We start from the raw sequence: 27,074 nt of genomic DNA on the forward strand, positions 1-27,074 counted from the left end.
CCAAATAGGCCTTGTTGCCCAATATTTTGTCAATCGCTAATGGACAACAAAAGACACGTTTTTCTAGGTAATAGTGTGAAATAATTGAAACAAACTAGTCTGATATGATGAATGCTAAAGTAAGTGTTAATATTATGTTTAAATGTACATGTATGTACATTAGACACATATGCACCAAACCATATAACAATGTTGTAGGATTTCCTTGAAACACCCTTTTAATGTATAAATTTAATTTAAGATTATGAATGGTGTTTATTCTCATTATATACAATGTGATAGATGATTTACACTATGACAGACATTAATTTATTCAGACAAACATATATGCTTTAACCAAAGTTCAAACCAAGAATGGAATGATATATAACTGACACTGGTTGAAAAAATGTCAAAGCAATTAACAAAAGCAACGTACATAGTTACTGAATAAAACAGAAATTAAAAGATACTTTATACTATATCACAACACCCAAACAAGGACTATTTTATAAAGCATCATCTTGTTTCCCTATGTTATTACATTGCCGGCTTGAACGTGCTCCTCTATTTTCTTCTTAAGGCCACAGAAGTCAAAAGCTGAATCATCTTGCCATGCTTGCAAATATAGTGGTAGGTTTCTGAAACACAACAAAAGAACATTCATCTATATACCATATACAGTGCCTTGCAAAAGTATGCATCCCCCTTCATTTTATTCACATTTTGTTATGTTGCTGACTTATCCTACTTTAAATAAATTAAAAATATCCCATTAATCTACACTCCATGCACAGTACTTACCAAACAAAAAAAGGTTTGTGACAACTTTGCAAATTTATAAAAAATCTGAAATAAGTACATTGCATAAATATTAGTATTCATTGCTTTTCTGGGACACTTGAAATGTTTCTACACTTCGAGTGGTATTAACCTGTGGCAAATTTAATTGAATAAATATATTTGGAGCGGCACATACCTCTCAATAAAAGGTGCAACAGCTATAAATGCATGTCAAAGTAAAAACCAGGACATGAGGTCAAAAGAACTGCCAGTAGAGCTCTGAGACAGGATTGCACCAAGACACAGATCTGGGGAAGAATTCTGAAAAAAAGATGTATTGAAGGTTCCCAGAAGCATCCAGCCTCCAATAATCCTAAAGAAAGAGGTTTGGAACCACCAGATTTCTTACTTGAGCTGACCTCCTGTTCAAACTGAGCCATCCATAGGGAAGGGTCTTGGTTAGAGCGGTGACCAAGAAGCTGATGATCACTCCGGTTGAACTCCATGATCTAATATGGAGATGGTAGAAACTTGCAAGGACAAACATCACTGCAATGCTCCTCCAATCTGGGCTTTATGGACGAGTGGTCAGACTCAAGCCTTTGCTCAGTGAAGACAAGTGAAAACGTACTTCAACAAATCTTTCAAACATTCAGAAACAAGATTCTCTGGTCTGATGAATCTCAGTTTCATGCATCACGTCTGGAGAAAACCAGGCACTACTCAACACCTGCGCAAAACCTTCTCAACTGTAAAGTGGTGGTGGAAAAGCATCATATGTGAGGGTGTTTTTCAGCTACAGGGCCATTTGTGTGAATAGAAGAAAAGCTCAACGGCACAAAAAAAAAGATGATGATGATGACCTAGCCTAGTACGTTAAGAACTTCAGACAAGGCAGAAGGTTCATTCTCCAACATGACATTGATCCTAAACACACACCTAAAACAATGCAAGAGTGGCTTATGGACAACTCTGTCCATGTCCTTGAGTGGCCCAGCTAGTGCTTGAGCTTGAAACCTCTACATACCATCTCTACATAAACCTGAAAATGTCTGTCTACTGATGATCTCCATCCAACCTTACAGAGTTTGAGAGGATCCGAGGAGAAGAATGGCAGAAAATTGCCAAATGCAGATGCTGCTTTAATCATCTTCTCAGTTAAGGACATTATGCAATGTACATATTTTCGTTTTTTTTTCAATACATTTTCAAAGCTGTCTTTTGTTTTGTAATCATTCTGCATGGAGAATAGATTAATGAAAAATAATAATTTAAAGGCAGCAGCAAAATGTGAATAAAATGAAGGAGGATGAATTATTTTGCAAGGCACTGTATATACATGTATAATATGTACGATATAACATATATTGGGACTTAAGTAAACTAGCTATATGACTTGTCAGATAGCTTACTTTGACTTAGTGGTATCTGTAGAATTATAGCTCTCTCTCCAGTGTACTGAAGCTTCTTCTCTGCGATCAAGCCTCCATAAGACTTCAGTAAGCCACATCTCAGTGTTCCTGCAACCTAGTAGAATTTGATTCCAGATGCAATTTATTAAGGCAATTAAAACAGATGTGATAATGATTGTACCTTTGAATATCTCTGACTTGGCTATAAAAAGTCTTTTTTTTAACTAGTAAAAGCAGATCCAGCTGTTTTTACATACCTGGAAAAATCTGTAGACTGAGATGAAGATCTCTCAATGCCTCTTTCAATTGACCTTTTTCCAGGAAGCAAAGCCCCCTACCAGCTAGAGATTGTCCTTTTGCTGCTTCTAAAGTCAACATTCTATTGACCATTTCTTCAGTGTTTCCAAGATTTCTTTGTTTCCAGTCTGTAGGTTTAACTAGAATATGTGAGTAAATAGACAATGAGGCAAGCATGCAATATAACTGCGTCCCCAATAAAAAGAGGCTTTCTGCATCTTCCATATTCAATCATACATAGAAGATGAAGTCCCCATATTCAAAAAAAATAATAATCTTGCCTTTCTGCGTTATAAACACCTTCACAAGTTGATTGATAGCTCTGAAAGGAAAGAAAAAACAAAATAAACGTTATTGTAAGATCATTGACAAAATGTAAATGCTCTCTTATTTGTAGGTTCCTTTGGATAAAAGCATCTGCTAAATCAGTGGTTCTAAAACCTTTTCATGGTCGCGCCCCCCTGTAAACCATTTAAAGAACGCCTCCCCCATTCTGTACATTGAGGATAGATAAGATAATGTGTAAAATATGTTAGATATAGTTTATATATACTGTATATATAAAGAAGCATCATGTATATGACAGATTGATCAGATTATAAATGTAACATACCCTGGTGATAAAAACAAAGAAACCATCACAGAAATTAATGGTTTCCATTTAAATTCCATTGTGAACCATTAGCTTTTTGCATTGAAACCATTACAAAATTGTAGTGTTTTTAGACATTAATCTGTTTCAGTGATTTTGAATGTGTGGTGTCATGTGCCTGTCAAAAATAGCGCTTTACATCATTAACAGCTGTCCAAGTTCATAAATGTATGACATGGCACTTTATTAACACGCCACAAGACTTGCACTTATTCTGAAATCGATAGAGTTTAAAAGGTTGGGGTATTCGGGGAACCGTCACGCCCCACCTGCAGTTCCTCTGCACCCCCCTGGTTGAGAACCAATGTTCTAAATGAATGAATGCAAAGGTAAACCTTTATCATTTTGTACCTTGTAAAATTTGTAATTGCCTCTTTGGTATCCTTCAGCTTCCAGTAAGTTTGTGCTTGAAGAAGATGGGCTGCACCAGCCCATGACACAAAGTCCACATTTTCTAACACAGCATTAGAATCTGGACTCACAGCTGTTGGTCCACCTGTTTGCTGATTTTCCATGTGCAGATCAAGCAGCAGTCTGTCAGGGATGAAGTCCACAGTACTGGTAATGACCTCTTCACAGATCACAAGAACCTCCCTATATTTCTGAGCTTTTAACAAAGCAAATCCGGCTTCAAGGTAGACCACTGGGATTCTGGGAAAAGAAGTGCCAACCCCTGTAGGTACCTGCAATACACAGACAGTTTAAGAATCAGTCTCATATGACTAGATAGATACACTGTTTAAGGTGCTTGAACTAGCAATACATTCTATAAACTTACAAGATCTTTGCTGTCCGATTGAAATGATGCCAAGAGATCCAGATAATACTCAACACCATCTGAAAAACTGATTGAGACATAATACAGGTTAAAAGAAAATAAGTACGTGTTTTTATCATGTTGTATCAGTGAGGCAGAGTAGTGAAAAATGCAGATGCTTTATTCGTTTTCAACTGTCAAGTCCTGCAATTGGCCTTGTCGGTGTACTTGCCAGCCATTGAGGACACATGCATGTGCCAAAGTGTACAAAATCAGAGAGGGGGAGGGGACTCTGTTAATAAAGGTCATCTGTTCCCCTCCCAGCAGTAAATCTGGAGAGACCAGTGAAGCACTAGATGGACATTTATCAGACTGTTGCTGTACAGCCTGTACACAAAGAGAGAAAAAATATTAATTAACCATACATGTAAATCTGTATAAATGTCGTAGTTCTGAAGAACACTTCGGAAATATATTTGGAAGAATGCTTATTACCAAACAGTTATTGGACCCCATTGACTACCATATTTTCTGTCGAACACAAAAGAAGATATTTTGAAGAATGTAGGATAGCAAACAGTTCCGGGGCACTTTCAACTTCCATTGTCATTGTCAATGGTGGTCAATGGGGTCCAAGAACTGTTTGGTTACAAGCATTCGTCCAAATATCTTTCTGTGTTCAACCAAACAAAAAGATTTATACAGGTTTGGAACAACTATAGAGTGAGTAATTCATGACAGAAATTTTATTTTTGGGTGAACCATCCCTTTAAAAACAACACTATATATACAATGTGTAAATTAATTAATTGTAGTTTGAAGTAACCATGTGAAGCATCCTTGTGTACTGAAACACTTACAGAATAAAGAAGACGTAGCGCCTCTATTTCTGCTTTTGGATTACAAAGCTTTCTGAATACCAGTGCACTTTGATAGAGCGCACTGTGGCAAGAAACGTCTACTTCCAAAGCCTTCCTATAAAAGTGAAGAGCACAATGGGGCTGATCCTGCAAGGACACAATAAAAAGAGAAGTTAAGAGTGTCCAGAAAACTCAAGATATAAAGAGTTTAAATCTTGATCTAGGAAAATGAATCATTTGTAGCAAACAATCTTATAATTACATCTAATTACATCACTAAACAACCCTCTAGAAAAAGTTTTAACTAACCCGTCCTTTTTCTAGAGGGTTGTTAAGTTTAATCTTTCTTGCTATCGTAACGGTTTTAATGGATGGGGAAAATCTTATAACAGCTTTGTACCAGCTTAGACAAACTTTGGCCTGTAAGAGTGTGGATCTGTGCCATGAGTCTTCTGGGACTTGGCAGGTCTTTAGCCTCCTGAAAAGCTTCAAGAGCCTCCGAATATTTCTCCTTGTTCATCTGTTCCACCCCTAAACCAACAAACGCAGCTTATTGTTTGTCTTGAACAATGATTAAGCATAAAGATAATATAAGTGCAGTGCAAGTATATTTGATCTTTTTTAAATAAAGAGTTTTATTATATAGTAAATTTTGAAGTAACTTAAGTTGTACTGTTTAGAATTTCTGGGTATGTATATAAACTTGACCTTTTCAATATAGTGAAAGTATTATTAAACTGTTGTTTATGTAATATCTTCAGACATACTGTACCATGAGCAATAACAGTGCAGATGTGCAAAAGATCCTTGAGGTCTCTTGCAGCCCTGGCAACCATTAGCAAGGAATCCTCCTCCATGCTCAGTGCAAGGTTTCTGATCTCTGTCTGTAGATTCACAGGTGCTAAAAGCTCTCCCTACGAGGACACAAGAATGATAAGCAAACAGCAGTCTAACACGTTCCAAAATCCCATTGTCTGAATTCTAGTCACATTCAGCCACTTAGAAGTATAATTACCTTGTGATTTGTCTGTGCCAGAAGAGTAAGAATTCTCTCTAGCTGACCCTCCATTAGCCATAACATCCACTGGATCAACAGAAGCTTGTGGAGATACGGTGCATAGACCGATGTGCCGAAAGTCTGCAGACCAACCTGCCACAACTTAAACGGATCAGAGCTGAGGACCTGAGATCCAGCAGCCTCCAATACTGGGGAAATAATGATTATAAAGCAAGATTATGACCCACAATACTGAATAAAAAACAAATGAAAGATGTTGGGCATCACCTCTTAATAAAGTGCAGGTGAGATTCTTCTCTATCTCACTTGGGTGGGTGAGACTCAGAGAGAATAAAAACGTGTTGTATGAGACTGTCATTTCAAGTTTGAGTCGTTCTGAAGCTGCTGGTATACCTGTGTACACGCACAAGCGATCGTATGCGTTTCTCACAGTAACACACTAACTTAATAATAATAAATATTACACAAAATAAATCAAAAGTAACAGGATAGTACCTTGAATTTTCCGAAGCAGTTTAAAGCTTTCTGAATAGCATCGTTTCCAAACATCCTGCATCGGTTGAAGTTCTCGTTCATATTGCTTAAATAGAAATGAGTGTTTGATCGTAAAGTAACGTTCACATAACAGCGTCAAACTATTTAACAATTATTATTTATTTTATTACAGTAACGTTACCTTCCACCTGACAATTATGGCGTTGTTCTCTTCTGTCCATCTGTCAACTAAACACGGAGAGACAGACATGTCAAAGTTCAGCTTTCAGAAACCGAAATAAAAACATTATTTCTAATGTATAAATCAACCGCTTCCTCTGTGTAATTCGAACTTTCCCTCCGCTGCGTTAAAACAATTGTTTGATGATACGGCGCCATCTGCTGTTCAGGATGTATTACAAAAAATGAAAATACATAACGTCTGACACACTGGAAATATGAATATTAACGCAATAGTCTTCGCAAGACAAGCAAAGCTATGTCGTGATTTTTGTAATGTATAATTAAAAACATTTAAACTTATTCAATAGCGACTCCTTCAACAAATTAGAATTTTTTATTGAATTTGTTATTGAGGAAATATACAAATAAAATAAGTCATTTATGCTAATTCTAAACAAGACGAACCGTTTTTCCTTTTCTGTCATAGTTATAATATTAAAATATTTTTTATTCTACAGATCATAAATGTCACCAGTAGTGGATTTATTTAGGAATAAATCTTAATTCCTCCACATCACTGTATTGAGGTCATCTGAGGCCATATTACTTCTTCCACATGACTCCGCAGTGCTATCCGTAGCAGCATAAACTAAGATTCTACGTCATATTGTCTCTCAGTCTTTACCCCCAAGTCTTCCACCGGAGAGCACCACCGACCGCAGACGAGGCCGTCCTAGGGGAGCCTGCATTCGCCAAAATGGTACGACATTTCTCCATGACAATCAGCCAGGATGTATTATAACGACTCAACTATTATATTAAATTGTTTTCCTACATTCGAGTCTGTACCTCCGCATTTTCCAGCCATTTGTTTTATCTTGTGTTGTTATTATATGACGTAATGACAACCTGCCTAGACGATTCTCGAGTTTACGTCAACATGGAACTTATAGATTTAACTCTGAGCATTTTAATACGTCTCTATAATAACCTCGTCAGGTAACGTAATGGAGTGACGCACTGAAATATTGGCGCACTGAAATATTGGCGCACATATAGAGCTTGTTTGATTTGAAGGAGGGTCGTAATAAAAATGTCACGAATTCTGTAAGTTTGCTATATGACAAGAACGCGATGCAAAGCCGAATGCGGTTAATGCGATCTGTGTTTCTAACCGTCGGTAAGATGCGTTATTTTAGGGATATGGCCCAGGACACACGGGCATATTGAAATAACATTACGCAGTTATAAATAGCGCGTTAACGCCCACTGTTCTAGGCGGTTATTAAAGTTTAGTGCGCATTGAACCGTCACTCTGAAGGGCGATGGATGGTTAGAATGACCAAGCGTGTTATTTGTTTTGATGGTCGAAATACCCAGCACTTGTTATCGGTCAAAACAAGCGTGTTTTTGGCTAAGTGTGTCACTGGGCAGCGCTGTTGGTGCTGAAGATGTTGCAGCGCACAGTAGCTACGCAGTTATGGTACATCTTAAGCATTAAAAACATTATTTAATTGCTGTGAGGTTGTTGGGCATATTTGAAGTATTAACACTGTATTGAGAAGTTAAACCCTGTCACTTTTAGTATCCTTTGAGCTGAAGGCATCCATTTGTTACGAGCATGACATTTCATATATTCCCCCATACACAAACTCTATCATTTGTTTCACAAACAACACTTGATAAACTTGATTTTGTCCCTCAGGTGAACTTCACAGTAAACCAGATACGGGAGATCATGGACAAAAAGTCCAACATCAGGAACATGTCTGTGATCGCACACGTGGACCATGGTAAATCTACTCTGACTGATTCCTTGGTCTGCAAAGCTGGTATTATCGCATCTGCTCGTGCAGGAGAGACAAGATTCACTGACACCAGAAAAGATGAACAGGAGAGATGCATCACCATAAAGTCCACGTACGTATTCCTGTTTTAATAGTGAAAATAACATTATACTGTACTCTTGTGTAGTGGAAATTAATTTGAAAACAATATGTTTATTGATTATTATTATTGAATAGTTAAATAGCATGCAAAATAGATGAGCAAATGTGCACATTCAAATGTTATGTGTATCCCCCCACAGCGCTATTTCTCTGTATTATGAGCTCGATGAAAATGATTTGGCCTTCATTAAGCAGAGCAAGGATGGTCCTGGATTTCTTATAAACCTGATCGACTCACCAGGACACGTTGACTTCTCTTCTGAGGTTACAGCTGCTCTTAGAGTTACAGATGGTGCCCTTGTAGTGGTAGACTGTGTATCAGGTAAGGCAAAGCTGGCATGCATATTATTCTCAAAAAGTCTTATTTCAGAATGTCAAATTCAAAATTTCAGTAGATAAAGCATGCAATATATTTACAGACATGAATGAGATGTTTTTCTAATATGACTATTCAAGGCACAAAATAACCAAATGATTTACGATTTGCTCTATCCACAGGTGTGTGTGTGCAGACTGAGACCGTCTTGCGTCAAGCCATTGCAGAGCGCATCAAGCCTGTCTTGATGATGAATAAGATGGACCGTGCCCTCCTTGAGCTACAGCTTAAGCCCGATGAGCTTTTCCAAACTTTCCAGCGGATAGTGGAGAACGTTAATGTCATCATCTCAACCTACGGTGAAGGAGAACATGGACCAATGGGAAACATTATGGTAATTGATCATTCCGGACGACATCTACAGTACATTTAAAGAAGTCATATGACACGGCTAAAACGAATATTATTGATCGTTTTAGATGTAATGCAATGTGTACATATGATTTAAGGTTAACGAATGCTGAATTTGCCACATACTGTGCATGTTTGTATATCTTCTTTGCTCCGCCTCTCTGAAACACGCAGATTTTTAACAAAGCTCATCACTCTAAAAAGCAAGGGGTGCTATGATTGGCCAGTTAACCAGTGGGTAGTGATTGGTCGAATATTACAAGCTTGTGACTGTAATGTAATGCTTCTTACCATATTTGGAACATCAGGTTTCAAAGCAATTGTACTGACAGGTATGCCCACCTCTTGTGTATACATTTGGGTGGTCTTAGACAACTCATACCATGAACTGACGTAGATTTGTGGGGGTGTGGTTACACGAGGCGTTTCAGGCAGGTCTGGGTGAGCATTCGCTTTTAGATAGAATGCATCTTTTGTTCCGACACTTTAAATGTGCAATTTTACGTGTCTAATTCGTGCATTTACAACTTATAACACACCAAAGACACAGAAAAACATTCGTTGGCATCATATGACCCCATTAAGAGATTTGATTTACCACAGTTTAAGGAAAAATAAACTTTGACTGAAGGTTATTTCTGGTTTCGGGGTGTACCCTAGGTGGATCCTGTGGTTGGGACTGTAGGATTTGGGTCAGGCCTCCATGGCTGGGCTTTTACTCTCAAGCAGTTTGCTGAAATGTATGTGGCTAAGTTTGCTGCCAAAGGAGATAAGAAAAAAGCAGATCTTCCTTCAGAAGAACGGGCTAAGAAAGTGGAGGAGATGATGAAAAAACTTTGGGGAGATAAGTAAGTATCTTGCGTTCTAAAATATAGTACAGTCATGGCCAGAAGTATTTGCAGTTTCAGTGCATTCTCCAATAAACACAGAGAAAGATATTTGGAAGAATGTTAGCAATTTTCAGTTCTGGGACATCATCACTCAGGGAGAGTAAATGATGACAGAATTTTCCTTTTTGGGTAGCCTGGATAGGTTTAAGCTATTGTGATGTTAATTCACACTGTTTAAAGATTATTACGCAGAGTGATACAACGCATTTTCAATAATTGCACAAAAAAAAACTCCCCAAAAGACAATCCCATATAGAGAACCTGGTCAGTCCTCAAAAAGTGAGTGGACAAGCAGAAGCCCAAAAATCTTGATCATCTTGAAGCAGTAAAAAGACAAAAAATATCCTTATCAGTCATGGATTCCTCTGTGCATATATTATGCTTTTGCCAATAGACACCTTTAAACCTTAACATTAAAATATGCTAACTTAAGATATCCAGTATACCGTAGAAACATGTGGAAAAATAATCTACAAATCTACGGAAGCAAACTTTGCAAAACTCAAAATTTATGTAAGTGCCTATAATTTTAGCCACGACTGTAGATGGTAGAAGATACAATTTACAAATGTGATATCAAATATTAATCGTGTCTATGTACATGAAATCGTACATGTACTTGAAACAGTAAATCATCTTTTTCAGGTACTTTGATCCAGCCTGTGGGAAATTCAGCAAATCAGCAACCAATGCGGATGGCAAAAAGCTGCCACGTACTTTCTGCCAGCTTGTCCTGGATCCAATCTTTAAGGTGTTTGTTGATATCATATCTTGTACTGCCTCATTAGTAGAAAATGCATTTGAAATAATACTTCCAGTTTAATCTTATCCACAGGTTTTTGATGCCATTATGAACTTTAAGAAAGAAGAGACCCAGAAATTGATTGAGAAGCTGGAAGTAAAACTTGATGCTGATGACAAAGAAAAAGAGGGAAAACCTTTACTTAAGGTAGAACCATTCAAAATAACTTGCACTTACCATGGAAGAAGCCATAAAATAGTTTAAACCTCAAAAAATAATCGCCTTTTGATAATCTTCCATAATTCTGAAACTCAAAGAGAAAACAAGTCAGTGCTGTTGTGACTGACCCAAGGTTGTCCCATGTTTCCAGGCTGTGATGCGCCGCTGGTTACCAGCAGGTGATGCTCTACTGCAGATGATTACCATCCATCTTCCTTCTCCCGTTACAGCCCAGAGATACCGCTGTGAACTGCTGTACGAGGGTCCTGGAGATGATGAGGCTGCTATGGGTTAGTCCCAACATTGCAAAGTGTTCAAATTTCAAGGTTGCCGTGTTGGCATCATTTGTCAACCTCCTCTGAACTTTCAGGTATAAAGAACTGTGATCCCAAAGCTCCTCTCGTGATGTATATCTCCAAGATGGTGCCAACCACTGACAAGGGTAGATTCTATGCTTTCGGTCGTGTCTTCTCTGGTGTTGTTGCTACAGGGCAGAAGGTGCGCATCATGGGCCCAAACTTCACGCCAGGAAAGAAAGAAGACTTGTTCTTAAAACCAATCCAAAGGTTTGTTGCCATCCGTTAAACTATTAGCAAATCAAATTGTGTGGTTTGATCATATGATCATTAGTAGTCCTGTTATGTTCTCCTCAGAACTATTCTGATGATGGGTCGGTACACTGAGCCCATTGAAGATGTGCCATGCGGCAACATTGCCGGCTTGGTTGGGGTCGATCAGTACCTGATTAAGACTGGCACCATTACCACCTTTGAAAATGCTCACAACATGCGTGTCATGAAGTTCAGCGTTAGTCCTGTTGTGAGAGTTGCTGTGGAGGCCAAGAACCCAGCTGATCTGCCAAAGCTGGTGGAAGGGCTCAAACGTCTGGCTAAATCTGATCCCATGGTTCAGGTAATATTCCTTGGGTGGGTTAGCCTATAACTAATATAAATGTGTGCTTTTAACATTACTTGCCTTTTGCTAGTGTATCATTGAAGAATCTGGGGAGCATATAGTTGCAGGCGCCGGGGAGTTGCATCTGGAAATTTGCCTAAAAGATCTAGAAGAAGATCACGCTGGCATCCCTCTGAAGGTACAGTAGGGTTTTGATGACCTCAATGATGAGTGCTGGTGATTCCACTAACAGCTAATTTTCGACAGAAATCCGACCCAGTCGTGTCATATCGTGAAACAGTCAGTGATGAATCGGACCAGGTTTGCTTGTCCAAGTCCCCCAACAAGCACAATCGTCTATACATGAAAGCTCGACCTTTCCCAGACGGCTTGGCTGAGGACATCGATAAGGGTGACGTGTCCTCACGACAGGAGATCAAACAGAGAGCTCGCTACCTGGCTGAAAAATATGAGTGGGAGGTTACCGAGGCACGTAAGATATGGTGTTTCGGACCGGATGGCACGGGACCCAACCTCCTTGTGGACATCACTAAGGGAGTTCAGTACCTGAATGAGATTAAGGACAGCGCTGTGGCTGGTTTCCAATGGGCAACTAAAGAAGTGTGTATTGTATTGTGATTAGTAGGACATTCCTACATAGTTCAGTTTCGATTATGATCCACTTTATTATAAGTTTTTGAAGATTTGATATTTTTTGTAAACTCACCAGGGTGCACTGTGTGAAGAGAACATGCGAGCAGTCCGGTTTGACATTCATGATGTCACCCTTCATGCCGATGCTATCCACAGAGGTGGCGGTCAGATCATTCCCACAGCCCGTCGAGTTCTGTATGCTTCGGTTCTCACCGCACAGCCAAGACTCATGGAACCCATTTACCTGGTCGAGATTCAGGTATATCAGACTTCTTTGAACAGAAACACAATTTAAATATAATATAGCTGTGAACCCACACCCAGCTCACACTTCCCCCAGTGTGCCTACACCTTGCTCAAACTTCCCTCTGGTGTGCCAACACTTCCCCTAGTATGCCAATACCCAGCCCACACTTCCGCCAGTGTACCCACAAGATGCGCACACTTCCCCTAGTGTACCCACAGCAAGCCCACACCAGTTCCACCAGGGAACAATAACCAAAGTTGCAGCTATGAGAGCACACAGCCACAAGAACAGTATGTACGTGAAAAACAGATACTTTTAAAGAACAGTCGAGAACGTAATCACTATGTACACTTCATAAATACAAGCAACACACGTTGCCTCTCAGGAATCAGACCCGTGACCTTGCAGTCTTGAAGCGTGTGCTTTATTTGATGAGCCACTCGGTTGACGTAGTTCACTCAGCCTGCCATCCGCTATGCTACATATATCATAAACCTCTTTAAGTTGCACTACAAACATCACACTTTATTTTATACTATTTTATTTCATTACTAAAATTAACTTTTTTTTCATTTGTTTACTTGTAGTATTTACACGCAGCCCAGCTTAAAAAGCTTTGCCAATTCGATTGTACTTTTTGCCATGCCAATATAGCACACTTAAATTGTAATGTAAAGAAAGGCACAACACAAGCTTCAAACCCTCAACCTTTTGGACCAGAAGTTGCTGTTTATCAGGTGTGCCACTCAGTTGATGTGCTTGACCCAGCATCCCATGGAGAGCTTTGATAGCTTCGATCATTGACATGTGTCAATCCCCAAAGGGGCTGAATCGAGAGCGTAGTGCAAAATTAACAGAAATAAATTGTATTGTGGGAAGGAACTCAACAAGATAATATTGCATAGTAACCCAAAACACGTTACATCCAGTCAGAATAGTGCAATACGAGAAAGACACAGGCACAGTCAACTTTGCAGAGGTTTTTCTTGAAAAAATCTGTTTGGCCTTTCCCTTACGGATCAGTTTAAAGATCATACGAGCTGAGCTTAAAAAAAAGACCACTTTTGTAATATGAGCAGCGAATATAAACAGTTTTTTGACAATAAATTAGGGTTAGAAAATGACAAATTATGCATCAATGGATCGGCACGGACCAAGAGAAATAATGATAAAAAGAAATCAAATTTCAGACAAAGCCTTCAAGAGTTATAAGAAATTATATAAAAAGCGTCATATCTCATGAATGCTAGGTGTCGCTGTCTTAACTTCAAGGTAATGTGATGGACTGTAATTCGGTGTCAAATTTGGTGCCGATATATCATACAGTTCAAAATATATCACGATTAATGACACATTTCTAAATGGCGTACAGGCCGATCATCCAATCGTGACAGAATCATAATCGTTAATCTGGCATGACACGAGGAATCTGGAGATCTCTGTTTTCTGACAAACAATTCATGTTACAAGCAAAAATAAAAAAATTCAAATCTCTGTTTCCCATTTTGGCAAGGACCCCCAGTCCGAGATGTCGATGAAGCGTACCAAGTTTCGTACCGATAGATCGACAAATGTTTGAGATACGGCCTAAGATCCATTTTTCGGTCAACTTTGAAAAGTTTGCAGCGTGAATCTCAATTCTCGAGCATCAATTCTATGCGGTTTTGTCCAAAGATCGTATTTGGACCTTCAGGGCTTGGGCCCTAATAATAATACCAACAGAAAAAGTAGTGGCTATAGCCCCTAATTGATGGTACTGAAATATTTTCTTTGCCCTTTCAGTGTCCAGAGCAGGTTGTTGGTGGCATCTACGGTGTGCTGAACAGAAAAAGAGGTCATGTCTTTGAGGAGGCTCAAGTGGCTGGAACACCTATATTTGTTGTGAAGGCATTTCTGCCTGTAAATGAATCATTTGGTAAGCTTAATCTTCAAAATACTTTGTCCGATATGACGAGATAACATTGTATGGGTCAAATGTATGGGTATATTCTCTCTCTCTCTCCTGCACACAAGTGAAAGTAACATCTGCGCATGCTCCTTCTCCTGCTCTCCATGCTGCCACTTGCTTTTCCGGGAGAATTGTCCAATAAGGGACTATGAAAAATTGTTACAAAACAGTTTTATATGTTCGAAAAAAACTTTCCGAAATCTGAACGATTGCTGGGGGAGTGTATTGAGCACAGAAATACTACATTATTCACCATACTCGTTTTTTGAGAAGTCGACCATGAGAAGACAGCACGTTTAACATTGTAAAGCAGTCAGAATGCATGACACATCGTTGCAGCACCCCTTTAAGTAAAGATCGTGTTCAATGAAGATATTTTGTAATATACCTACCATAAATATATATCAAAACTTTATGTGAGTAGTATGCTATGCTAAGGATTTCATTTCGACAATTTTATAGGCGATTTACTCAGCATTTTATTTTTTTGCACCCTCAGATTCCAGAGTTTTAAATAGTTCGATCTTGGTCAAATATTATCCGAACCTAACAAACCATACAACAATGAAAAGCTTAATTATTCAGATGATGTAAAAATTCTACACATTAGACCGGTTTAGTTGTCCAGGGTCACATTTGTACATTTAAAACAAAGATTCAGTCCGATTTTGCTTTTTTTGTTTCCCGTACAGGTTTCACAGCAGACCTGAGGTCTAACACAGGTGGTCAAGCATTTCCTCAGTGTGTGTTTGATCACTGGCAGATATTGCCAGGTGATCCATACGACGTGAACAGCAAACCTGCCCAAGTTGTCACTGAGACCCGTAAGCGTAAAGGTCTGAAAGAGGGCATCCCAGCATTGGACAACTTCCTCGACAAACTCTAATTTTCTCTGGATTGCGCTATTTATCTTACAATGTTAAATAACGTCAGAGTGATGATTTGAATAATGATTACACAAAACATGGGTAGAGCTTAATGTGAATTTTCAAAGCTGCAGAGTCTGCAGGAAATAAAATCCAAGCACGTTAGATTTGTGTGAATGTTTCCAAATGTAATAAAAAAATACAGTCAATTCAGTAAAACAAGAATAATCAGCACTTGGTAATCATTAACCTTTAAAAATATATATTTTCAGATGAACTTGAAATAATGATCTAATCACTTGGGATTGGTGTATATGTCATAAGAAGTATCCTCCAAAATCCTCCTTTTGGCAAATAATTAAAAAAATGACCTGTGCCACCATCTATGGAGTGATATATCCATTATATAAACTCCTGACTTGGAGAGGAAATAAAGCACTGTATCAACATTAACAGAATATCCATTTTCTTTTTTACATCGTGAAATGAGATACCTTTGTTCAAAATAGTACATACAATTTATGAAACATAGGTGAACTGCTACCTGTGTAACAGAACCATTTACACGCTTTTAAAATAACACAGTATATTGTATGGCTCCCATTCAGTAGGACTATATGGGAGATTTATTCAATTTAAGTAAATATTCAATTAAGTGAATAGCCACTAGCAAAAACAATATTGTGCTGATCCCATCCCATATCAAAACTATAAACTTTGAGGCATAATTTTAGAAGTTCAATGAACGGCCTAAGAATAGGTCATTTCACTTTTTTTAGCTGACTAAAAATCATTAAAATTAGAATGTTAACTTAAGTCATGGTGCAAAAACGAAACGAAACACTTCCACAGAAAAGTACAAATTCAAAAATGGCGTACAGCTTCCAGCAACCTGATGGCCCTTAAATAATTATATCACAAATTTATAAAAACACAATAAAGTGATTCCGTTTTAAAAACTGACATTTGCCTTCATATTACACAAGTTACCGAGTAAACATCATATACTATACAACAGGATTTATTGCTGCAAACGAAGTTTGAAATTTTAACAAAAAATAATTGCACTGTTGAAATAGAATAGGACAACATAAAATGAGCTGCCGCTGAAAATCTGCATTTGTTTCTGCAGACACAACACGCACAACAGAGCTGTCGCTGGGTGCCCAACATTTCCATCTGCTCATTTACTCCCTGTTTGCTTTGCTCTATTCCTCCAATCACAAAGCTAATTAATGTGAGTCTTTATTGTGAGATAGCTTTTGGCTTGTGAAAAACGGCTTGTGTCAGGGCTGAATTAAAAAAAGCATCACTGCTGATCCAGTCATATTCCTCAGAGATTTTCACTGCAGTCCTTTTCTAGGTCCTTGTCTAAGCAATTCTGAGTCCAATATAAAAATGCAGCTCAGTTTACTTGATTCAAAGGGTGGTTTGTTTGGTGATTGGGTTAATTCTGGTCAATAAAAATGAACCCCAAAGATTCAGTCTAAGGATATAATGTCTGAAAGGCCTGAAGATCCTCCGGTGATGACCCCCATCTCGTGACTAGAGCTGCTGCTATGAGTCGCCGTCTCATACTGAGGTGAAGAGGAAACCAGGCTGGTGCTGGCACCCTGAAGGCTGCTGGAAAGGCTGTCTAAAAATATGGGAGGCCGGTAATGCTGCCGAAAAAAAACAGACAAACTAATGGTCATGTTGCTTAACCGTAAGACCTGTATGTAGCCAATAAAATAATGGAGAATATGTACTGACGACACAATGGAAACTAAACATTCAATGCAACAATATCTCATGCATACCTGGGGGTCCCCTTGAATCAGAGAAAATAAATCAAGACCTTTTGGGAGGCAAATATGAGAAAACACGTTAATGTAGAATCTTGAGCATGACCAAGAGCATATCTTACTAGATGGAAGATAAGATAGACACATACTTTGCATATCTGTGGGAATAGTGGATAAGGTTGAATGGTGGAATGGAACCGAGTAATCTGCTATTGAGGAGGTCAGGTATGAGGTGTCCAGTTTCTGGACATTTGGCACACGAACAGTTGATGGCTGATAAGTCAAAACCCTAAAAAAGATAAGTATTAAAATAACACATCGTAACTAATGGCACTTATGACATATTGAAGGTGGAACTGCAAATAAACATTTGTCAAGACAATGTTTTTGAATTAAACAAATGTCCACAAACCCTGTGTTGTGCATCTCCTCAGCTTTGGACATATAGACACAACGCTTTTTTAAAGGAGGATCACTCTCGTCATCATCAGACGAGCTCTCTAGTGTCAGGTCGATAATGTCTGCTTTTTTTGTACTGCTCGGCACCATTGCACTCTGTCGCACTGAGACAGCGCCTGAGAGTCATGAATCATAAAATAATTGTAAGAGATTCAACTTACAATGAAATACACGAGATTAATTTAACAGTCATTTAACAGAAAATAAATATCCTGACAGATTCCCAACATTCTGTCATTAGCTGCAAGAACAAAATATGAATTTTGTTTAAATTAGGGATGAGTCATGAATTTTGAATATTCGATAAGTTTATTTAATTAAAGAATTTCGAATAGTGTGTGCGATCTTAAAAAAATCGGCGCGTTTTCACACGTAACACGTTCATGTAACCAAAGGGTGGCGCTGCCAATAACGACGCACATAAAACCTTAAGGCTGTCAGTCAAGAGACAGTAGAGGAAAACATTTTCTCACAAGATTTGTTAACAAACTTACGCACACTGTAGACCCTCGTGGAATAACGGATACGGTAAATTCAGACGATGCTAAAAATGAGTTCTGTGTGGGGGTCCTTTAATAAAATTAATGAGAATAAAGTGCAGTGCAAACTCTGCAATGCAAAGCTGGCTTAACAACAACTACGATGCACAATCATTCGAGGGTGAAGCACCCAGCAGGTACATTCAAAGGTCAACAATTAGTTGCTAGTTTTATGGCCAGACCAACCAATTTGGATGCCAGAGCAAATAACAGCTCTAATTACTAAGATGATCGCTAAGGATATGCTTCCGATCGGCTTTTTCGAAAGAGAGGGTTTTATAAAGCTTATGGAGTTTGTACAGCCCGAGTTGACTGTTCCGTCTAGAAAAACGATCACTGCCAGATTGGAAAAACTTTTTCATGACAATAGAAATGGAAGCCTTTTGAGCTGTTTATTTGTGAAATCGTTCCGGACTGTTAATAAATGCCGTCATTCGGTAGACATGTTTAACCGTGTTTAAAGTCTGATCTAAAATCTTTATGGCTTAAATTTATTTTCCTTGATGAATCACAAAGTTTTTTAGCTGGTATAAATGTACATGCTAATATTTTACAAGGAAATGTCCTAGCATTATGAGCGGTTGATGCTGATGACGTACTGTTAATAAGTGCCGTCATTCGGTTGTTAATATATTAATGTTTCAGCACGTTATCTTAATGTATAGCTTGATGTAAGATTGACATTCCATAATACATAAAGCAGTGTGTCATCACAGATTTAAAGCGTAAATGGTCTCTCTCTCTCTCCGTTTCTGTGTAGGTGCGAAATTCTACTAATTTTCGAATGGTTCTCATCGATCTTCGAATATTGTATTTTTGTTTTAAATGCCCATCCCTAGTTTAAATGAGTCCTCATTTTCAGTACTGTATCAAACTTACAATCGATTTTTGGGATACATGGAGATGACACATTCAATGCCTCCTTCTTTGGTCTCATAGGACACCAAGTTCCATCCTCTTGAAACTTGATTTCATCAACATCTGTGCAGTCGTTGAGTATTTCCATAAAGAGCCTAAAGAGTAGAAAGTGCCTAGTTTATTCTAAATGGCTTTTCACGCTGCTTTAACCCTAGTTCAAAATTAGCCAGGGTAAAAGGAATAGTTCACCCAAAAATGAAAGTTCAGTCATCATTTCCTCACCCTCTTGTCATTTCAAACCTGTAGGATTTCTTTCTTCCACAGAACACAGAAAAATATATTTTGAGAAAGTTGGTAAACGAACAGCGGGCCAGTTAACAACATTCTTCAAAATATCTCCTTATGTGTTCTGCGGAAGAAAGGTTTGAAAATGAGGTTGAGTAATTTTTTTTATTTTGGGGTGAACTAACTATCACTTTAAATAAATCTGAAGTCTATATTCATAAAACTCTATAAAACTAAATAAATAAAAAATTAAGTAAAAACTGTTATTATAGTTGACTAAGTCCCTTAGGCCAGAGTGAAAACAAACTCACCCATCTATAATCAAACTCTCGTATGTGGCCTTCTTGTCACAGACAGGACAGATCCAGGTGGGCTTCTTCTCATTCATTTGCAAGTATAGAGCAGCGTCAAAGCACTGCAGGTGCGAACAGGTGACAGCTCGACAGGGCACTGTTAGGCGCATCTTGCCAAGCTATACAAAGGAGGAGACTATTAAGTTATGCAAAACAACACACTTAACACAAACAAACATTATTAAACTACTATACTAAATAAAAAACATCTTTAAAGTCAGATATAAGTGATGACTTACTGGGCACATAAGTGAGACTCGTAAACTGGTTGTAGCAACTTCACTGTCAGGGTCCGCAGTAAGCTTTTCTTTAACTGTTATAGAAAGTGAGTGTGGATTTAATAAATCCATTCAGACGATTTTTTTATCTTACAAATGTGACGAAGGAACATGTTCTAGAATTCATGGCATGCACAATGATTATACAAAAAAATTACAGAAATGTTTACTTTCTGACAATGTTCATATTAGCAAAAAAGACAAGGCCATTTCTCTCTACTGAAAAATAAAAAATTGCTTTACTTAAAGCTCTAGAGTGGTCAGGGTTCCTGATGCCCTTCATTTTCAATCGCTGCAGTAACAGTGGCGAGGTCAGCTGTCGCACCAAGTAAACCGACATAGAGTACGTCTACAGAAAACAAAAGACTTAAAAAAAAGACATTCGACGGATAAAACTGACATTGGTAGGTGTGAAACTTCAATGCTTGAAAAAGAGGTACAACCTGCACTGCACAAACCTTTCCTATATCAGGTGCCCACGTGACGGATATTTGATTGGGTACAGCGGATGATAACCTGACCAGCGATGTGATGTTTAGGGGTCTGCCTGGTCTTTTTTGCTCCACACCATTTTTAGGGGGAGGTGCAAAGCCCTGTGTGAAAACCATATCATATCAATTATATTTGAACGCAGTAACAACAGCATTATTAAATGTCCAATGTTTAACTATAACATGTTTATCCTGTAACTGTTATGTGTGTGCATTCATTGTCATGCTATTTTAGGTTGGAAAAACATGAAACAGGCTTACTGAAGTTTAGTTACAACAGGAGTACGTACAGGCAGAGGAAACAATTTTCCATTGACTTTGATGCACAGGCTGTTCGGGAAGTTGTCCTCTTGTGGACAGCTGGTCTCTGACAGGCAAAACCTAGCATATAAAAGAAGCAATTTAAAGCAATTTTGAGACCCGCAAAAAGAATACAGAACATTCTTTTGGATCTTACCGTAGTTGGATTTGAACCATGTAGTCTCTTCTGCCACCTGGGAGAAAGTCCCTATGTAAAACAATAAGATCAAATTCAACCAAGGTTTACAAGGAATAGATTAATATTATAATTTTTTATCAAAATCAACTTCTTACCGAGAAATGCAAACTTCTCTCACTTGCTGTGGAGTCAGAGCAAATATAAAGTATTTCTCCTGATAAAACCTTTGAGTAGCACAGGCCCCTTTAAAACATAAAACAACTACATGACTACTCCACCCTACTCATAACCAAACTCCCTTTAGAAAACCTTCTTCTTAGAAATAAGCTAAATTCATGGCTCAATATAAAACCATTTAAAGGGATGGTTCACCCACAAATTCTGTCATAATTTATTCACCCTCAAGTTGTTCCAAATGTGAATACAGTTTGTTGTTCTGCTGAACACAGAGAAAGACATTTGGAAGAATCTTAGTAACCAAACGGTTTTTGGCCTCCATTGACTACCATAGTAGGGGAAAAACTACTATGGTAGTGCCCGAGAACTGTTTGGTTTTCCACATTCTTCAAAATATCTTCTGTGTTCAGCAAAACAAAGAAACAAAAACAGTTTTAGAACAACTTAAGAGTGAGTTAGTTATCACAGGACAGTCTCTTTAACATTCATAATGCACACCATGTAACAGTGGAAAAATTAAGAATTTGTTATAAAATTACCTAAACTTGAAGGTTTAATCAAGACATCCAGTACATCATAAAACGGAAGGGACTTCATCTGTACGTCTGGATGGACAGGTGCCATAAGTGACGTGGGCTGCTGCATATTCATCATGGGCTTTGATTCATGAAAGAGGGATGAATCACAGCTCACCCGGTCCGAATGGGCTGTGTGAGAAGTAAGATCAGAGCCTACAACCGTGGCGCCGTCGTCTGCTTGAAAATAGGATTTTATGCTCGAATTAAGAGCTGCCAAGTCTGCAAGACCATCAAATGTCCTGGGGTATCTCCGACGATAAAGTTCCTTTATTTTGATCTGCACGGCAGGACTACAACCACTCCTCAGTAAATGCAAAGCCCTCAGCAAAAGTTCATGCTTGCGAGCGCTCTTATTCCTTTCAGCAAAACCTAACAGTTCCTGGAGCTCTGACACACGGAAACTTGATACCATATTCTGCAAAACAAGAGTTTTCTATTTTAAAAGAGGGAAAGATTTATGCATTATACACGTGACAAAAAAGGATGCATGTGTTTAAGAGACAAAAATTTTGCAGGATTTCTGTGAATAAAATGAGCAACCTAGAAGCAAAATTAACCGACAAAATGCCAAGGGATGGATCTTTAACAAAACTTTTTTATTTATGAGGAATATAGCCTTACGGATGTGACAATTCATTTAACTCAACTCAACTTTATTTATATAGCGCTTTTTACAATGTTCATTGTTACAAAGCAGCTGTACATGAGACACATTGAATACAAGTATGAATTCTAAAGTAAATGCAAAGCCGACTAAAACCAAACCATTTAGCTGACTAAAACCAAAAAATGCTTTAAAACTTATAGACTTCACATGTGTACTTGCCAGTACCAAATACTGACATCAGTATGATGAAAACCTGTAGAAAAACAAGCCACCCAAAATCCCATGTCAGACAGTAAAACAAGAGAAATAGGAACATCACAACTGACCCTTCATAATATGGTCCATGATTGATTGTTCTAAGGTGTTAATCCTTTTTTCTTTACAAATCCTTAACAAATCACGTGACCGAAAAGCATCTAAAATGTTGAGAATAATTCCAAGACCCATTAGATATGAGCATTAAGACCATCACGAAGGACAAAACAGATGTTTGCTGAAATATTTTTAAAAGTTGGATTCAAAAAAAGAGTGGTGTTTCTATACAAGCACTAAAACCTTTAAAACACAGCATAACTCACTCGTGTATATGCATGTATAACAGGACACAAAACACACTGAATTATTTTCAGCAGTGTTATGCATTATTTTGCATTGTAGAAAGACGGTTTATGTATTAACATCCTCGTCATCTAGAGAGAAATGTAGTGAGAAGAGGGTCAATAATCAATTTGGTCTTTGCTGGATTGTAAACAACATTCCTAACGTGCCACTCTTTAATGTGTAAATCGTGAATTTATGTAAAACGTCAAGGGCTACATTAGCATTAATACATAACTTACACGTCTGAAAAACGAGTATACATCGCAGGTAAACGGTATAAACAAAATTATATATGTGGGTACAAACTCCTTTACAGTGCGGTCTAGTAGGATGCTAAATTAGCTAACAAAAGACCAGCCACAACAAATCGAGCAGTGAAGAAATTGTAACGTAAAAAAACTTTTTACCTGCTGCGAGCAGTTGTCAAGCTCAGTTAGGTATTACAATAAAGCATTTTCATGCATTGAAAGAGGAATATAAGAGCAGTCTCGGTGACATGTCGAAGCCAATCTTCAATATTTGTGTTGCTGCTTCAGAGCTAAAAGAGGAGCTAACGTTTGTTGGTAGCTAGCAGGCTAACAACTATCAGTCTAAAAGAGTGATGGGACATTTCATCTTTAATCATTATTAAACTAAACAAGGGGCACCGAATCGGTCGAAAATGTACCATAACAAAACTGGTAATGTTACTGTAAAATAAATTCAGGATGTTAAAGACGCAAAGAAGTAGCCAGCTATCATCACACTTCCCCCTACCCGTAACTCCTCAATATCCGCCATTTTCTGGCTGCGCTCATGCTGCCAAGTCCGGAGATGTCGGCTCACGTGACACGAAGCGGGTTAAAGGGGTCGTAACGTAATACAAAACATATTTTTAATTTAGCATTATATAGCGGTTTACATGATTTTTTATTCATAAATATCTTGCCTTATCAAATGCATATAGTTGTACTTGTACACACGCTTTGTTATAAATTATTTTAAGCGTTTGGTGTATGCTGACCCATCACCAAACTAAAACAATTATTATATAATAAATCATGAATTTTGCTTACAATATGTAGTATTGCAACATGGATGTGCCATGTCATTATTATTAACAACTTGATATTCAGACATTTATAAATTTAGGATTTATCGTCCAGCAGGTGGGGCTGAGGGCCAATAAATAAGATTTTCCTCTCCTCTAATTTCCTCCTAATTGTTTAGATTTACAGTTGAACATGCAGGTCTTCATTTCAACAGCTTTATTTTGGTAGCTATAAAAGAATGGTAAGTATGAAAAGCCTGGAGTTTAAATTTCATAAGTGTAGACATTTATAAGTGTAAATATTTATGAGATGGATTTTTTTATTTTAGCTTGTTTTTGGCTGTTGCATTTTATTTGTATGACTAAATCATTAATGTAAATCTCTTTAGGTTTTGTTTTGTATTCTGTAAATTGTGTTGTGTTAATAAGAACTCATTTGAATATCTGCTTTACGTTCTCAACAGCTATGCAAAATGAATTTTTTTTCTGAGAGAAAAAAGTATTTGTTATCCACCTTTTTCGCGTTGCGCGAAATTACCCATTATGCCTTGCGTATGCGCGTATACTTCCGGGTCGCCGCTTCATCCTAGTTACCAGGTTAGCTTGAATGCATTTAAAAGACGTTATAATACTTTTATGTCATTTAAAACAGCATAATGTCAAAGTGCAGTGTCTAAATTATTTCACAGGGACCGCGCGGGCATGAGTTTTTAACCAAGATCGTAAAAAACAACTTTGTTTCTAACAATAAGAAGTTGGACATTGACATCTACTGAAACGAATAATGTTCAAAAACGCTGTATTTTCCACATACATCTGTTTGTTCTCCTCTTTGCCCTGCCTCTCGGAAACGCGCGGATTTCGTCCAAAGCTCATCGCTCTGAAAAGCGGGGTGTGCTATGAATGGCCAGTGCATAGTGATTGGTCGAATACTGCAAGCGTGTGACGGAAATGTAACGCCTCTTACCATATTTGGATTATCAGGTTTCAAAGCAATTGTAATGACCTGTACGCCCACCTTTTGCTATACATTTGGGCGGTCTTAGTCAACTCATACCAAGAACTGACGTCGATTTTTGGGGGTGTGGTTACACGAGGCGTTTCAGGCAGGTCAGGGTGAGCATTCACTTTTAGATAGAATGCATATTTTGTTCCGACACTTTAATTTTAACAATTTTACGTGTCTAATACATTTATGTGCAACTTATACAATTTATGACCCCTTTAAACTCCAGCCAGCATGCACATTTGATATATCGTCTTATGTATGTAGATGACTGGTCACATTGCGTTGGATCTTTTATAAAATAAGGCAGTATTGGAGACATCCGGATGTTTCATTTTGACTGGTTCAGGTATCTCATGTAGCGATACAGTTGCTCTGTTGTTAAACGTGCCTTTATTTATAGAGCTACAATGCTGACTTGGACAAACATACAGTTAAATACATGCATTACATACAAAATACTTTTAAATAGAGTGTATTTCCTGCGTCATCCAATGTGAATACATATGTTTGAATACAGGGCAACTGTAATATTAAACTTCAAATTCAACATTTGATATTATAATAAATTATTATAATCTCATTTAGCCCTGGATATATGCTTCATGCGTTAGTCATGTACTCTTCAATCACTATAAAGTAAACAACAAATTGAACAATATGTTGTGATGTTTTTGTGAGGTGCAGAATTCAGTAGTCAGAGCTAAGACCGAACTTTAAATATTATTTACTTTACGCACTTGTTGTGTCACGTGGTAACACTTTATTTATAACCATTAACAGAAATGTCCTCTAACATAGTAACAAACGGAGAATCAAACAGGAAGTCACTGGTTAATTTTAAAATCAAAATATATCTAAAAAGTAGGGTGAAGGAAGGACTGAAATATGTCAATATATGAAATATGCCATGCCTGATATATGTCACTTTTAGAAATATTATTATTCTTGCAAACTTCATGGTGATCTCACTGTTTTAGCTTTCAGCTGTTTACTAATTGCATTCCAGTGGGTTAACCTCAGTATTTTCAGTCAAGACATTTCAACCTGCATATTTACATGTTTTTTTCAAACGGTCTTTTTTCAGCCGATCATTTCAAATGGCTACATCTCAGTCTCAGTTTTCAGAAAAAAATAAGTATTAAGGTACTGAACACAATTTTCAGCACAGATTAGTACAGTTACGTGAATATTGCATAAATTTAACCCATAAATACACAATGAGACAAAAGCTTAAAATAAAATATGAAGGAGAAATGCAATAGGCATATTTTATTTATTTATTTAATATATTTATTTTTATTAAACATTATTTTAAATCTTAAAATGAAAAGGTTAATGACAACAGTATGTCAAAAGATGCTTGACACTTTTAGTTTTAATATTATGTAATCCTTTAAATTTCCCTGTTCTATGAAACCAATATATTAAACACGAAGAATATCTCTCTTTCCCTTTACGCTTATTTGTTTTTACTGTGTATCATATAGAATGCATCTGACTTAAATTAAGACAATGTTTTTAAGTGAAGGGCAAAGTTCCTTATGATCATTTTCAACTTTGTTACCTCTTTAAGTTCATCACTACTTTATAAATATATAAGCTGCGGTATACATCACAAAAGTTAATTCAAGATTAAATGCTAATTTAGCATTTTAATTGCAAAAATGTTCAATTGTTGATCATAAATTCAATTCTAAACATGCAGGTGTGTCTGTTCTGCACCACAGAAACATTTCCAGTTTTTACTTCAGCTGACAAAAACAATGTACTATTTATGAATTGTGTGAAACTTGTGCTACCACATGTTTAAAATAAAGCACAGACGGAGGGAACCCATACCAGTATAAATATATTGTGTGAGTCAAAAACATCCACATAACATTGTTGAGGTATAATGGGTGTACCAGATTTATGACACAGTGCCATTCATACGGGCCAAATGGTTACCACACCTTCTAATTTTAACATCCTCATGTCTTTCCAAAAACATGACTTTATATTTTACAGTGAATACAAGAAAATCGTTCTTGTTCCAT

The 27,074-nt window shown here is 37.6% G+C and overlaps 3 protein-coding genes across 6 annotated transcripts; 1 reads left to right on the top strand and 2 right to left on the bottom strand.

Moving 5' to 3' along the window:
* Positions 1-205: 205 nt before the first annotated feature.
* Positions 206-7,857, bottom strand: fancg (FA complementation group G). Of its 4 annotated transcripts, none has more exons than XM_056745063.1 (15): positions 7,101-7,857; positions 6,435-6,481; positions 6,254-6,338; positions 6,026-6,151; positions 5,756-5,946; positions 5,513-5,654; positions 5,141-5,271; positions 4,741-4,887; positions 4,113-4,267; positions 3,902-3,968; positions 3,475-3,806; positions 2,753-2,793; positions 2,432-2,599; positions 2,175-2,289; positions 206-620 (listed from the first exon to the last, which is right to left on the bottom strand). In XM_056745063.1, the coding sequence occupies exons 1-15, from the start codon at positions 7,162-7,164 to the stop codon at positions 512-514; spliced, it is 1,920 nt and encodes a 639-aa protein (XP_056601041.1). In that variant the 5' UTR covers positions 7,165-7,857; the 3' UTR covers positions 206-511. The 4 variants fall into 4 exon arrangements, with proteins under 4 accessions (XP_056601041.1, XP_056601040.1, XP_056601043.1 ...); XM_056745062.1 differs by having other exon boundaries at positions 2,432-2,611; XM_056745065.1 differs by lacking the exon at positions 7,101-7,857 and having other exon boundaries at positions 6,435-6,992.
* On the top strand, positions 7,045-15,927 carry eef2l2 (eukaryotic translation elongation factor 2, like 2). The gene is made up of 15 exons (XM_056745061.1): positions 7,045-7,175; positions 8,121-8,335; positions 8,505-8,686; positions 8,863-9,074; positions 9,752-9,939; positions 10,627-10,732; positions 10,817-10,930; positions 11,094-11,232; positions 11,313-11,508; positions 11,596-11,854; positions 11,928-12,035; positions 12,104-12,457; positions 12,567-12,749; positions 14,520-14,652; positions 15,378-15,927. The coding sequence occupies exons 1-15, from the start codon at positions 7,173-7,175 to the stop codon at positions 15,569-15,571; spliced, it is 2,586 nt and encodes an 861-aa protein (XP_056601039.1). The 5' UTR covers positions 7,045-7,172; the 3' UTR covers positions 15,572-15,927.
* A 629-nt stretch (positions 15,928-16,556) lies between these two features.
* Positions 16,557-23,790, bottom strand: pias2 (protein inhibitor of activated STAT, 2). Its single transcript, XM_056745066.1, has 14 exons — positions 23,407-23,790; positions 21,754-22,207; positions 21,193-21,280; positions 21,056-21,106; positions 20,889-20,979; positions 20,566-20,700; positions 20,351-20,456; positions 20,069-20,142; positions 19,788-19,948; positions 19,213-19,346; positions 17,748-17,910; positions 17,485-17,624; positions 17,351-17,388; positions 16,557-17,212 (listed from the first exon to the last, which is right to left on the bottom strand). Exons 2-14 carry the CDS (start codon positions 22,202-22,204, stop codon positions 17,033-17,035), a joined length of 1,812 nt encoding a protein of 603 aa, XP_056601044.1. The 5' UTR covers positions 22,205-22,207; positions 23,407-23,790; the 3' UTR covers positions 16,557-17,032.
* Between the last annotated feature and the right edge of the window lie 3,284 nt (positions 23,791-27,074).

Source organism: Triplophysa dalaica, chromosome 4 (genome assembly GCF_015846415.1).
Source record: "Triplophysa dalaica isolate WHDGS20190420 chromosome 4, ASM1584641v1, whole genome shotgun sequence".
NCBI lineage: Eukaryota > Metazoa > Chordata > Actinopteri > Cypriniformes > Nemacheilidae > Triplophysa > Triplophysa dalaica.

What these genes read in the sequence shown, in the direction of transcription:
- fancg (XM_056745062.1), bottom strand. Translation starts at nt 7,164, where the DNA reads ATGCAGGCTCCCCTAGGACGGCCTCGTCTGCGGTCGGTGGTGCTCTCC. An exon ending in CTGCACTGTTATTGCTCATG is followed by an intron (nt 5,272 to 5,512) that starts GTACAGTATGTC and finishes TTGTTGGTTTAG; the next exon opens with GGGTGGAACAGATGAACAAG. An exon ending in AATCGGACAGCAAAGATCTT is followed by an intron (nt 3,807 to 3,901) that starts GTAAGTTTATAG and finishes TGTGTATTGCAG; the next exon opens with GTACCTACAGGGGTTGGCAC.
- eef2l2 (XM_056745061.1), top strand. An exon ending in AGGGAAAACCTTTACTTAAG is followed by an intron (nt 10,931 to 11,093) that starts GTAGAACCATTC and finishes CCATGTTTCCAG; the next exon opens with GCTGTGATGCGCCGCTGGTT. An exon ending in ACGCTGGCATCCCTCTGAAG is followed by an intron (nt 12,036 to 12,103) that starts GTACAGTAGGGT and finishes AATTTTCGACAG; the next exon opens with AAATCCGACCCAGTCGTGTC.
- pias2 (XM_056745066.1), bottom strand. Translation starts at nt 22,204, where the DNA reads ATGGTATCAAGTTTCCGTGTGTCAGAGCTCCAGGAACTGTTAGGTTTT. An exon ending in AGAGAAGTTTGCATTTCTCG is followed by an intron (nt 21,107 to 21,192) that starts GTAAGAAGTTGA and finishes TGTTTTACATAG; the next exon opens with GGACTTTCTCCCAGGTGGCA. An exon ending in GAGTCTCACTTATGTGCCCA is followed by an intron (nt 19,949 to 20,068) that starts GTAAGTCATCAC and finishes TCCTTTGTATAG; the next exon opens with CTTGGCAAGATGCGCCTAAC.